Raw genomic sequence first — 15364 nt, forward strand, 5'->3', positions numbered from 1 at the left:
CGTCATACAGATTGATCTACTGTGCAGCACCAATTACTAGCTGTAGCAGCTATATATGCCATTCTAGGGCACTGGACATGTCTGCAGTAGTCAATAGAGGAGCTGTATCATCAATTTGGAAGGGCGATTTGCATCTTTAGACTCATTTTTTAACAGGTCAGCAGTGGGAAATGTCATAGTACATACATAATCCTGTAGCAGCTGTACAACTCTCGTATTGCAGCAGTACCAATTTGTACAGGTCTGCAAATCTCATTATTTCAGCTGGATCAACCAGCCGTACCATTTCAAGGCAGATTTTGTGAGTAGGAGTATCATTTTCAAATCTACAGTATGTTTCCAAACATGTTCCTAGCCTTGTAAACATTTTCAGTGGTTGCAAATTAATAATTCAGTCTTCTGAGGGTTTCTACATTCATATTGGATTCAGATCTGAGTATTTTGAGTGATCTAGGGTTGTACCAACAATTATGTTTGCCACAAATTGGTTCAGATTTGACATGAGTTTTTAATCAGCCTTGAGGGTTTGATTAAGTGTTTCCAGCAGTTTGTTTTTAATTTTATTTGTTGTTGCAGTTTGGTTTGGTGGTCAAAATTCAGAAAATTTATGAACTCAGAAAATAACAAAAATAACAAAAAGGGGACATTACAATGTGAGAACTAAACATTTTTTGTGTGGATAGGTGTGTTCTTGAACACTATGAAAACATTTTAAATCCTTCTTCTGAAATGCAACCCTCCTCATTGGTGTCTGTGCAAAACTTGATCCATGTTTTGTTTGAAAATGGTTACCATACACATACTTGCCTTTTAATGAGGTGCACACATCTGTTGAGGCAAGCTTTTGTCACTGTCATTAATGCTATTACATTGTTATCATATAATTCCTTCACTCTGGTGCACCTTTCGTACCTTGGCATGTGCTTTTGATCTTGGCGTTCATTTTTTTATTTTAGACTTTGAATTCTCCCTTTATTGGCATGTTTGATCATTTGTTGGATGCACTTATTCAGAGGTAGCTCCTGAGCGTGGTGATTAGGAATAATCTGAAATCTTGATGTCTTGGCTAAGGTGTGCTTTTTGGCTCCTGGTGTGTGCCTGAATGACAATTCAAAGCCTTTTGAGTTCATCAACTTCATCTAATGGACCTTTTTTGAGGTGTGTCTTTAGGAAGGAGATTTGAAAGTCTCCTTCCTTCCATCAATCTGAAAGTCTTCAAGAGCCCTCTTTCCATGATTTTGCAAACATTCAAAAAATGACAAAAAGACAACAAGACACAACAAACAAGATGAGCCCGCAACCCTTTCAATTAAGAATTTAAAACAACTTGAAATCTGACACAATAGAATTTTTTCTTCATATGTGTACAACACATACAACACAAAATGGAACAATAAATATGGTTAAACTGTTCATGAAATTGTAAAGAGAAGCTCCTTGAGATCTAATCAAATCTATTACTAACAGAATTTACAGGTATGCACACTATCAAGAGTATACTAGGGGCCTGACATTTAATTGCAAGTATTTGATTGACTATGTTTTTAACCCAAATGTAGCACCAGGCTATCAAAAATCAATCCCTATAGCGAGATTTTGAGATTAAGGAGGATAAACACTTCAAGCACAAATGAGCACAAGTGGTTAAAAAGTAGAGACCAATATTTGGTTGTAAAGAAATATTTAAACCTAAGCACCAATAGATCTAAATTAGAGACCAATTTTCTACATCAACATGAATGATTAAATGAACAAACATCACATGGTTCTTCACTTGCAGATAAATTGTTAAAGCAATATGCAAATTTATTACTTTAATTTATAACAAGTATCAATGCATAGCTTAACAAGGTTACTCAACTCACATAATCACAAACATAAGTTTAACAATAATAATTGGATGTTTTCCACAGCATAAGCTTTGCATTCCCTATCCTTCACTCTACATGAACACAATAACTTCAATTCTGGAATGATAATTTCTGCAGCATAAGTCAGGCATCAACACTCATTACATTCTACATGTTCTAAGCCTTTTTCTATAAGCTCATAGAGATAGCCTTAAAGAAAAAATAATAATAAAATAATGCCTTCAAAGCTACTTTAAAACAACCCTAATCTTTATCCATGGAAAAGAGGGAATAAAACATTCAAATAGCCTTTAAGTTACTAGGGGCATTCTACATATAGAATTTTATTTGTTCCCCCCATAGTTGTAGCTTAGCTTATTGTCAACTTTAGTATAGAACCTACCATAAAAAGTAGGGGAGAACCTCCTTAGCAGCTATTAATTGTTGGGATTACCCTACTCTTATACATGGGTTACACCCTCCCTGCCCCTATATATAGTAGTGTAGATAGGGGTAGCTGGCTTGGGGAATGAGGGATAGAGCTTCCCAAGTAGGCTCTTTTCTGCTTACACCTTAAAATATATGTTGACTGGGATAATATGGTGTTGGTGTTGGAAATAAGCCACACCCAGACCGACGATGGACTGGTCCAAGAGGGGCCAGTAGCTCAGTGGTAGAGCACTCCAGCAGCGTATGGAAGGTCCTAGGTTCGATTCCTAGCTGGTCCATTTCTCAACATGGTATCAGAGCCAGGTCCAGGCTAGGAGCCCCAAACACACGAGAGGTGTGGCTTAAGGGGGGGTGTTGGTGTTGGAAATAAGGCACACCCAGACCGACAATGGACTGGTCCAAGAGGGGCCAGTAGCTCATTGGTAGAGCACTCCAGCAGCGTATGGAGGGTCCTAGGTTCGAGTCCTAGCTGGTCCATGTCTCAACATATGGCACCCTTAGCAACTAGGCTCCATAGGTTGGTAGATACACACAAGGACTAACAAAAGTATTTTTGGAGATTATGAAATGATATGTAAGGTTATTTCAGCGCCAAGGTTATAAATTGATTTTTCTACTATTACTTGGAAAATATTTGAGATAGAAATTATGAAAATTTCTTACATCTTAGAGCTTTAACATATTATGTTTCTAGCATCAGAGAGCTTTAACATATTATGATGTACTCATTTAATCATCCTAATTACTGAATTTGACTTATGCTATTGTTCTTTTCTGTCCATAATGGTGAAAAAAATTGATGCATGGTAAAAGTAGGAAAATCCTGTAGGGCTACAGGTTCATTGTTATTTGTATTAGATAGTTCACCTAAAGTTGGGTAGATGTTCAGCATTTTTAGGAGAATAGAGTTAGCTTATAATGTGCCAACTTTGTCTTCAATACTTTAAAATTTTAAATCATGTGGTTAAGTAGTAAACTGTTGTATCGTGCCAACTTTTATAATCACAATGAAAGAGTTTTACTTGACAAATAGTGGTAACATAACTTATTCAATAGGAATGATCATAGTATATCATTGAGTCAAATATGTTTCTAGGGTGAAATTGTGTAAGAATGTTTTATCATGAATGCTTTGGGCCTATCAAGTGATCCATTACTAGGATGGATAGATTTCATCAAAGAAAAGAAAAGAAAGTTAAATAATTAATTTTAAAATTGATACTAGTGAAGATATATTTTGGATCTGCAAAAGTTGGCTTGTCTTCATTGGAAGCATAAAAAATTAATTGGAAGACAAGATATCTGTATATGAATCCTATAATCAAAAGGTTGAATCTCTTATATTTTGTGTAGTTATTCTTTATCTAGATTTCTTGTCCAAAAAAAATGTTTGTAGAACTAAATTATTTTCCAATGTATCAAAAATTCTAGTAATCTCTTGTCTATATTGCTACTGACTGTTTCATGAAGAATTTGGAAAGAAAATTTTAGATTGGTAAATATTTTCTATTTATTGTGACCTAAAAATCCCTTAGGTTTATGTAGTTTCATTTTCTTTCCTAATGATTAGTTCTAATGCAATCAGTTCAACGTTGTTATTTAAGCTAGTTTGTGCTTGGTGATTGTAGATTGGAAATGCTGCAAGGAGCAAAGAGGTAGGAGTTTTTGTGCAAATCATTAGTTTGGGGAGCTGCTTTGGTCGAATAACATCTGGGTACTTACTATCTTTGGCGACCTTTTAAAAATGTCCAAAATGGAAATGAAAACATGTTTTCTTTTGCTTGATGGTTGCTTTTATGCATTGTTGATCATTGATGAAAACCTTGTTTTTCCTTTAATAATGTAATTCCAAAACATAATTGGGACAAATCCTTCTTTCATCAGTCTTCTTATGCATGATTAAAGCTTTTGTTTACATTTCTTGGTTTCACTATACATGGTAAAATGACATCTTATCCATTTCCTTTTGCATGAGCTAGATTCCTTTCATAGTCTGCATCTCTTCTCTAGCTGCATATGGAGAACATGACAATTTGCCCGTCCTTGTGGCATGCAGCAAGTGATATGTGAAGGAAGTAGGAGTCACACAAGATGGGTTTATGTTAGAAATGTAGGAAATGAAAATGATTGTGAAACTTGGGAATCCAATTTTATTGGAGTAAAAATCGTGTTGTAATTATCAATATATAGAATCAGTTAGAATCAAAACTTGCACAGATGCAAAAATTGAACAAAAATGGAAGACAAGGAATTTATCGGAAACAAGTAGTTGCATGGAAGCTTATCATAGGATGAATTGTTGCGAGTGAAATCATTAATATTGACAGAGGACTCGTTTTGTGGAGGAAATTTAAGAAAATGAGTCGATAAAGTAGGTATTGAAAGAAAATAGTTGATTAAAAGTCATCATCAATGAATTCCAATGAGATAATATCAGTTACTAATCCATCCATTGGGTGGAGAGACATGGATGACCACAGTGAAAGCCGTAACTCTTGAGAACATGAAGCATTTCTCTTATCTTTGCTTCTGGTTATAGAGTCATGTCAGCAGATATGGATATAATGTATAAAGATATAGTTCTATATAAGTGCACAGCAAGATTAGTTTCTTATCTGTTTTCAGTGATGACATGTGAATCGTGGCAATCAAGTGCCACTATTTTTGTATTATTTGTATCTAATCAGACATACCTGCAATAGACTTTAGATAGCAATTAAGATGCCATATATGTCTCTAGTCAGTATGATCTAAAACTCAGATTTGATGGCATGTGACAGCTATATGCTGATATAGTGCTTTCAGATTTTGTGATATTTTGTAAGTTTTATTATCTATTATTAATATAAAAAATAAAATAAAAGTCATCATCAAGAGGATTAGATTGAAGATCTGTATAAAAATTTCTTATATGTGTTGAACCCTAATATAAGGATTGAATCAATGTACAAAATCTTAAATCCCTATGTGTATTACATTGGACTTCCATACTTGGACTGCAAATCAAAATTTGAGTAAAATTTCTTATAAAAGAAAAGAGTTAGCAATCATGCAATCTTACTCAAGATACACAACACCTGGCAAACAAATAATGCCTCGAGCCTCTTTGACACCCCCAGAAGTAATGAAAATGTTATGACCATTTCAAACTTTCATTAAGAGATTCCATACGTACAACCAACACAATTAATCAATATCACAACCCTTTAATCCTTGGAATGGATCAATTTTTGGATATTTATTCTATGACAGATTGACTGGTGCATGGTTAAGGTCTTTAGCACTTCTAAGCTCCAAACCTTAAAACAAGGATATCGAGAACAATGGTGTTCTGACCAGATATAGAGATTGTTTTTCACCCCACTAGATTTAACCCCATTATTTGTGCCTCATTTACACCTTGTACTTCACAAGTATTTGCATGTAAGAAACCTGATTGAAACTTTAATTAGAATTTCATATCTGACTTAAAATAACATAGTTTATGACTGTATAGCTATAAGACTTAAGTTCTTAATACTCTATTTTTACCTTAAGTTCTTTTTACTCTATTATTATAGGGAATGAACAACAATATAAGACATTGTCAGCACCCATAGGTGGGTTACAAAGCCGTTAGCACTTTTTAAGGGAAATATGTATGTTGATTTAATGGGTCATTCTCCACCTATGAATAGTTAAACGGAAACCTAACTACTACAGTCATCGATGCATCACCAAGGTACTAACTTAATGTTGGTCCTTTAGGGCTATTACCATACATTATCTCTATATCTATATACACATGTGGGAACAAGATATCCTTTTCAAATTAGTAGTATGCAATTCATCTTAATAGGCTCTGTGGAGGTGATGTGTTATTCACCATTGCTGTCCCAAAAAATGTTCCAAACAAATTGGGGACTCCAAAATATGTCCCCCCATCCCCTGACGTCCCCGCTCCAGAAACTCAGTGTAACATGGCAAGTCAAATAAGATTTTCTTCTAGATCTCAATAATTTTGTTCTAAAACGTTTTCTTCTAGAATTTGTATTATTTTAGTGGTAGCAAAGCAGTTTTGATTGTTGTTGTTGAATAAATTGATGTAATTGGTAGCTATCAAGAGAGATTGATTGTAATTGAGAAGCACATCGTGAGTGAAGAAGACCAATACCAAAAAAAGATAAAAAATAGAAATCTACGGTTAGGTGGAAGCAAGCAGATCTGAGTAAACAAGATGAATAAGTAGCATTAAATGGTGGCTTATATGTGTTATTGTATTTTTAAGAATATATTGAATGTCAAGGCTGAAGTACAACCACTGAGAAGACAAAAGTATCATATGATTTTTAGATGTGCTTTGGTTGTAGGTGTGTTTTGGGAATTACCTCACAAATATCCACCAGATGGAGATAGAGAATCAATCTAATTTCGTTGGGGGAGAATCAATTAAAGAGGCTGGACATCACATGAAGAAATAAGATAGGAATAAATTTACTTGAGGCAATAGAATGAGAGTAGAGCATAAATCTATTCCTATAAGTAGGGTGAGATTAAAGCATTAAACTGTTCAAGGCAAAATTGAGAAACAAATTAAACCAAATAAATCCAAAGAGGAAAATTTTTTAAGAAAAAAATAATTGTTTAATGAGGAATATTCAAAGCAAGCGTAGGTTATTATTGGACGGAGAAACCTTCTTTGTAATGTCCCCATTTTCAGTCACTTCAACTTTGTAGTTAGCTCTGGCTTTCTCAGTGACTGTCAGCCTTGTTAGAGGGGATGTTTGATGTTGGTAATGAGCTCAAATGGTCTAGAGGACTTTGATGCCACTTTTGAAAGTGAGTTTTGGCTTTTGGTGGGTTTTCCAATATTCTTGGAGAGGACGTCTATTTATAGTGAGTCACCTAGTTGGGCCCGATTTTCATTATTCATCATTGGTATCACTCCATTGCAGTCAGATTTTGATTTTGATGATTTTTGAGTGTTTTCGCAACTCAGGTCTATTATTGGATATAATTTAATTATTTAACTAAGACTTCTTAATTTAATCAAAATAATTTTGAAAAAGAATCTTAGTGTTATATCTCGTTGGAAAGAGGATGAAAAGTTTTAATTCATGGATGCATAAAACAGGGACTTTGCATACAAAAATTATCATTATTTCAATAACAGGGCCTTTTGGAGCAAATCAAGAGTTTTTAAAATTAAAAAGTGATTTTAAAAAGATTCTTCCGAAAAGTTTGGTGGGAAAAAGTATATAGGGGGGTTTGGAGAGCTCATTTGCATTATGCAGATTATTTATTTCTCTTTGGTGAAACCCTTGTGGTTCTTTGAGATTGAACTTGGTTCATCTAAGTCTTCTTGAGGATGGAAACCCTCTTGGAGAAGATTAGTGTTTCAGTGGTGAAAGATTTCTCCCTAGCTAGTTGTAGGAGAAATCATTCAGGTTTATTGCTTGGTCTCAACAATTGGATTTGGAAATTTGTGAAGTCTTAATTAAAGACAAATTTCAGGAGATGAGGAATAAGTTGCAGGAAGAATGGACACTACGGTTGTATGAAGGTATTTTAATATTTTTTTGCTATGTCTCTTTTGGGCGATTGGCTTTCGATCACTTAGTAAATGTGTGAAGGTCTTGCTAGGCATGAGACATTTTGGGTAGGTCGTGGGTCACATTAAAAGGTTGTTTCTTGGCATGGAAAAAATCTTGGAGCTGGGTGCTAATGAAATAGAATATTGTGTAACATACACCCTGTTTTCTCTTTTATTTTTTGTGTTTATAAAAATAGACAGAAGATGCAAAAGGGGTTTTGTTTGCACATTCACACTTGCGGCAGTATAGATAATCAGATTTGATTAGAAAGCTAAATTTATAATATATCATGAAAATAAGAGCAACTAATTTAGCATTTTTATGACCTTTTTAAATAATTTAAATTAGTCATCTTTTAGTTTATTTAATTTTGACAGTTTAATACTAATCATTTAATTATTCTCTAAGGTCAAATAAAAAGGGGACATTACAACACATCTAGCAATCACCTATGCACAAGCCTTTCCATTCACCAACTAATTAGGATGTACCCACAAAATAATTCCCTTCCAGTTAATTTCAAATTGAAACATTATCATTTTTTATTTTTGATGGAAGTTCATAAAACACACCAAACCTATATTATTGGAGTTTCTCATGTTTTTCAACAAAAGCTTAGAAAACACATAAAAGATAGTATACTCATGGCAAGCAATGATAACACACTCTTTATCATTTTGAAACCGTAAAAACAACATTGAATCATACAAAAGAAAAATACTTTCTTTCCAACTTTGAATTTTGTGGGTTAGAAGATCACACAATAGAGCATCTAAAAATCAAAGATCTTAGGGATCAACTCACCATGGTCCGCAAACTAGTAGGTGACAAGAATATGGTTGCTTTGAGCATTAACAAGCTGCCACTCTCCTTTGAGACTTTTGTGCAATCTCTAAACTTGTTGGTAAAGCCAAATTTTGACCATTGACAAGGTTAGCTCATACTTGTTGCATAAATCATGTCAACAAGAGTAGATTAGTGAAGTTTATTCTGAGAGTTTAGAAAGTACACTTGTTGCACACTTGAAGGTTACACACCTTAGTTTTCCCACTTCACGACCATGGAGAAAGATATAGTGCTTTAATTGATAGAAATTTGGGCATGTAAAAAATGATTGTAGGAAAAGATAGTATGGTGACTGGTCTATCCCACAAGCATTGGAATGAATTTAATGTGGCATTTTCTATTGAAAAATACCATGAGGAGTAGTATAACTATGCATTGATGATTTTTTTAGATAGTATTAAAAGCAATTGGTGGTTCTTTGATTCAGGTGCATCTAGAAACTTCACATTTCAAAAGGACTAGTATGTTAGGTTTATTGCTGATGATAATCACATAGATTCTATTTCACTTGGGGATAGAAAATCACTTACAATTAAAATTTAATTGCATTCAATGGTGACATTAAACTTTTAGCTAAGTTTCCAGATTCTTCTAGAAATTCTCAGGGTTGTGGTCTAGTTTTGCACAAATTCTGGATCGGATGTGGTCCTATGTAAATATGCCCAGGGTCTCGCGTTTGGCCTGTGGGTTCGCTGTGAAGAACCCAAGGCGAATTTGCCAAGAATTTTGCTTCAGAGGCAAAACCCGGGAAGTATTTGATCGTTTGATTCACATTTTTTATTTTTTAAAAGTTCTTTTTTGTCTATTTTGGTCAACTCGACCCTCCAACCCTAAAATAGACCACTAAAAAGGCCAAAAAGGTGAAACATATCTCATTTGTGCATTTGTGAATGAAAAATATATGGTGGTGTATTTTGCTATGTTACTTTACTATTAGCATAGTTGATAGTGGTGCATTATGAACTTATTTGCTACTGCATATTAATACAGATGCAAAAGCATATGGATTTCAAAGAATCGATGTTGTTCAATTAATCAAGTAGACAAAGCTCCTTTAAATAGAGCTACAAAGATGATGTTTCTAAAAGAAACAATCATTAACTAGAGGCGAAATTAGAAAAGACTTAAATGACCATTAATAACACAAAGAGAAAGATATTATTCTAATACCCTCCCTTAATGGTCATCGTTCTAACTACTAAGAGAAATAACAGAGAAGGTTGCCCCCTTCTCAAAACACGCTGCAACAAAAGACAAGAGCCTGCCACTAACTTTGCCACTTGAGATGAGTCTGCCACCAACCGTCCAACCTAATGTTGGAGAACTGTTCCTCCCTGTAACTAGAGACACACCAAGAACAATTGTCACGATTTTGAGGAAAAAATCGGCAAACCCTACAAATGAGCAAGATGCCCGAAAATAGACTGCAAACAAGAGACTAGTGCAGATGTTCGCACAACAACTCCAAGTGCGACTAAAACAGATTGCAACAAAGTACAATTTTTGAGGAAAAAATCATAAACCCTCATGATATTTTTTTTTACAGGGACAAAAAATATTTAAAAACCCACAGATAATTTTTTAGGACAAAATTATTAAAACCCACAGATTGTTTTAAGGGAAAAAATATTAAAACCCATCTGAATTTTTTTTTTAGGTAAAAAAAATTAAAAACCGAAACAAACATCGATGCCCATAAGCCATCTTCACGCTTTTCGAGGCACAAAAAATGAGGTACTGAGAAGATGCTAAGTGCACAAAACCTGACTACCTTCCAACATCAAGTTGGTCAATGACGCCATCTTGCATGTTTCCCAATGCACAAAAAACGAAAAAACTGAGAAGAGGCGCTGGCACGGAATTCAAAATATTTGAATCCCAATGTAGAACAAAGGCAAATGCAGGTACATACTTCAAAAAATGAAGTACGGTGGGCACGAATTTCAAGAAAAAAATTTCGGCTGACTTAGAAAAATATGAAGACAACCCAGAAATCCTTGCGAAAAACCCAAAACAAATCTGCTGTCCGAATCTGGATCCGCTGGCTCAAAAATTGAGGCACCCAAAAAATTCTAACGACGACCTAGTTGAGATCTCAAAAAACTCACCAAGAATCTACAATTGGAAATTTTTTTTGACTTGATCTGAAGGGTAAAAACCCCAATCGAAAATGCAGATTTCCGTCCAAAAATGGCAGAAAAAAATTGCAGGCAGGAGAAAAAACGCATCGCATGGTTGCGCGAAATGCAGGAGAGGGCAGAAAATAGCAATTAAATAGCTGAAAACCCTAGCAGCTGCAGCCAAAATGAACCGCCAAAGTAGCAATTTCGAATAAACAAAGAAATTTTTCAAAAAAAACTGTTAAAAATTCGTGACGAATTTTTAATTGAAAAATTATTTCGAAAATAACCAAGGCTCTGATACCATAATACAAATGCAAAAGCATATGGATTTCAAAGAATCGATGTTGTTCAATTAATCAAGGAGACAAAGCTCCTTTAAATAGAGTTACAAAGATGATGTTTCTAAAAGAAACAATCATTAACTAGAGGCGAAATTAGAAACAACTTAAATGACCATTAATAACACAAAGAGAAAGATATTATTCTAATACATACATGTATATATATTTTTGTATGGACAAACCCAAAGTGAACCCGAACCCACCCCCCAAAAAATTTGAACGAACTTGCGAACCCAAATCCAAATCCGAACCGGGACCGACAACTTAGACTTTTAGTATGGAATTTTAGGTATGTTCCAGGTTTGAACAAAAAATTACTCTCTATTATCTAGATTATATAAAATACTAACATTTTATTTTAATGTCATGGGAAGAGTGTCTTGTTTGTGATGCAAACTAGGATAAAGTGATTGCTCAAGGCACTAGGCCAGGTGGTGTGTACAAACTTGTTGATTCTGTTTCACATGCTACATTGTAGACACTTTGGTAAATTTCAAGGAGGTCAAGAAAGAAGTTGATATTGTGGCATGATTGATAGATGTACCTTTCAGTGCATGGGGTGCTCCAATGTCTCAACCTTCATGTATTAACAATGTAGAACTGAAGGTGTCCCATTTTGGCTGAGATTTAGTCCATACAAAGTTCATCTCCAGTTGAGACTTTACCTTTGCATCATTCACTTGTTATGCCTTAGAGGCTCGAGTGGTATTATGAAGCTGAACTTATTCACCAAATTAATTGCATCAGCTTAGAGGACAGGCAAACCAACTGATAACCCTGCAGCAATGAATGTTCTTCATATTCTTTTTGCATATCTATATCATATGTTGATGTCAATAAGATTGCTTGTGCAAGTATTTCTTCCTGTTTTTGCACATCTCAAGGCCATATTGTAATTTAATAACTAAACCTCTAGATCTTTTGGTTTAGTCATTAAGGGGTTGCATTAGAATACAAGTTTAATATTATTATAAAGTGTATGTGTATAGTCATTTATAATAAGTAGTTGTATTTAGTTTGTTGTAACTACCATCTATTTTAGACAATATTGAAAGTAGTTGTAACTACCATCTATTTTAAACTATTTACTTTCTATTTTTAGCCAATGCTCAGTAATATGATGTGATGCTCTTAACTTAGAAAGCACACCATTTTCTCACAATTTCACTCTTCAGTTTTTACCAACACGATGATGGCTTAGATGACTCCTCCACTTGAAACAAAATTAAAGATACTTGATCAGGTTTACATCTAGTCTTCATTGGCACATGCTTTCAGGGCTCTTCTTTACCCTTCATTGCTATTTGTTAGTCGCATAGTGCTTTATTTTGTCTTATTTACTTTTATTATTTTGCTTCAATGGTTCTCTCTTTCTAGACTTTTCTATTGTTATCTGCTGTATTATCTAGTCCCATTGACCTACTTTTGGTCATATGTGAACATTAATATAATTTATTTCTTAATGAGTTTTATCATGCACATTGTTTTTTCTTCATTTAGTGTAGGTCTGTTAGGTGGGACAGTAATATAAGTTGCCGAGATATTCCCAAGCAATGATTTTTTTGTACACCATATGGACACTTTTATGTGTAGCAGCTTGCATACATTACTACTTCTCTACTCAAACCCCATGTCAGCAAGAAATACGTATAATTTGAAGGAATTGCTTGAACAGCTCTTATTTTTACATGATATGAACAGCATCGAGCACCATATTTGGAAAAGAATTCATGTTATAAATGTGGGCATGTAGTAGATATTTTTTCTTTTCAGGTCAATCCTATGTCTGACTTCTTATACATTGAAATTTTTTTATCCCTTGATAGATATTTCTGGTATGCTAATGTACTTAATGATTATTTCTTTTTCTCTATTGACCACTTTCTAGACACAAAATTTCCATAAATTAAAATCATACTAGGGCATTGGGACTTTGTTTAAGGACACGTCTTATCAATTCCTAGGTTTCTAACTTTTTACTTTGTTTCTTTAAGAATGCACAATCGAGTGATAATTACAATATTGAATAATCTTCTATGGACATTAATTGAAAGGAACTATCAAACTTAATATGATTGAAACATGATGATAATCTAGGGAAATTGTTTGAACAACCAAATTTTTGTGTGGCAGATTTGGGTTATTCAATTAAATCATCTCATTGTTTAAATAACATAATATGCACTTGTGTCTCTGCTGTGACCATTTTGCAGGTATTTGTCTGATTTGCTTATGACAAGTGGGTATCCTCGACCATTATGTTTGTTCATCACTCAACTAACAATGACGATATCTTGTATACTTCTGGCATTTGGCGGTAATCTCTCCTCTTTATTGGCATATTTGTGAGCACCTGCTAGATACAACAATTAATGATTACTTTTTTTATGGAAGTTCTGATCAATTTCTCCTTATTTGCTTTTTCCCTTTTAACTACCTTGTTGCACTTTCTAGATAAAATGATTATGAAGGAACTGAAAATATTCTTTTAAGATACTCCATTTGTATATAAATTTATATTGTACCTTAAACCTTGATTGAACTTGTCTCTTTTCAATCCAAGGCAGCTACTCAGTATCATGAAGGAAAAACTGTTATTTCAAGAATTCATTGTGTGGAGGTGGTAAAAAGTGTTTGCTCAGTGAAGATTGCCTTGGTCAAATTCTTAAGTGCTAGTATTTATGTATCTCCTTTTTAATATTTTATTTGTTTTCTATTTTGCGTTTCCTTGGAGAAAAAAACTCAATTATATGGTGACCTACTTGAGCATGCTATCAGTTTATGCCATAGTAGTATTCAATCACAAGAGTATTTTCTATTCAGATATGGAGTGCTGATGAGTTTGGAGGAAAAGCAGAAGCATGCATTGTTGGAAATATTGTCATTGACGTCAAAGGAAGAATGAGGAGATTGTTGTATGTTGTCATTGATGTCAATGGTGAGAAGACAATGTTAAAAGTGCTTAGTCAAGATTGTTTGAAGTTGTCTTTGATATCAAAGCATAATTGATGCCAAGAAAATGATGTTATCGCAAGGCAAGAAAAGGAATGTTGAGTATGTAAAGAAGAAAGGATGAAGAGTTGCATAAGAATGGATGGAAGGCTAATAGTGACCACACCTTGGTTTTGAGTCACAATTAATGACAAGAAAGAATTATGAATCTAGATCAGTGACATGTCCTTGCAAAATGTTTATGTGATCATTAGTGGTGGAATTATAAACATGCATGAGGAAGTGATTGTATATTCTGGTAAATATAATGAGCAGCAATGAATCTCAAGAAACAGATTAATGCTTGAATATATTTTATGAGCAGAAATTAATATATGAATAAGCAACAAGGATTATATCTCATAAGGAAGCGATTAAATAAAAGAACAAGACAACGATGAAGATAGTTATCAAAGAGATGATTTGTGTTAATAGTGGACTTTATTGAGAGTAAAATAATGACTCACATAATTAAGACATGAACTCTATTAAGAAGGAATTGAGTGATTGAAGGCAGTGATATAGTATAGTCTCCAATATACAGAAATCCATAATACAGCAATCCATAAAGTATATTTATTCCATATATGCGTGGCGGACCACTTTATGATGATATAACATGGCCTGATCCATAACATACATCGATCTTAACAAGGCAGAAATCTATGGTAAAAGTCAATGATTTATATGATAAAAAAGACAAGCAGCGATTAGAGTTTACTTCTGTTTATTGATAAATAAAATGAGCAATCAATACAACAGCAAGTTACACGAGCAGCAATTTTCTATAGCCGAATACTTACAGTATTAGCGACTTCCTTTATGGCAGTGACTTTACCAAGACAGAAATTGATAAAGCAACTTCATTAAACATAGACAAGTTTGTTAAAGTAGCTATCATAATGTATAAGGAGCAGCAAGTGAAATAAAGCAAGCAAACTATTAAATGCAGCAATTATCATTAAGGAGAACTATTACCAAGGAGTTTATGTTAACAGTGATTAGTATGAACAAACCAAAAGGTGCGATTGGTTTAGGAAGAAGCAAGGTGCACTTTTCCTCTGTCTATGCCATCATAAAAATGCACTAGGAAGAACTTTTAGATGGCTTTTCCGTATAAAACACACAGCACTCACTAACCTTTAATTTTTATTTAGGTGCACTTTACTTAAACCATACTCACAAGACTT

At 34.0% G+C, this 15364-nt stretch overlaps 1 protein-coding gene across 6 annotated transcripts in view; it reads left to right on the forward strand.

The window, feature by feature from the left end:
- LOC131031066 (protein NUCLEAR FUSION DEFECTIVE 4) overlaps positions 1-15364 on the forward strand; it is a 140336-nt gene that overhangs the window by 78339 nt on the left and 46633 nt on the right. For all 6 annotated transcript variants that reach the window (XM_057962086.2, XM_057962082.2, XM_057962083.2 and 3 more), the window contains 2 exons: positions 3929-4014; positions 13397-13500. In XM_057962086.2, coding sequence (XP_057818069.2) covers positions 3929-4014; positions 13397-13500 — 190 coding nt within the window. The remainder of the gene's footprint in view (positions 1-3928; positions 4015-13396; positions 13501-15364) is intronic.

Source organism: Cryptomeria japonica, chromosome 5 (genome assembly GCF_030272615.1).
Source record: "Cryptomeria japonica chromosome 5, Sugi_1.0, whole genome shotgun sequence".
NCBI classification, from domain to species: domain Eukaryota; kingdom Viridiplantae; phylum Streptophyta; class Pinopsida; order Cupressales; family Cupressaceae; genus Cryptomeria; species Cryptomeria japonica.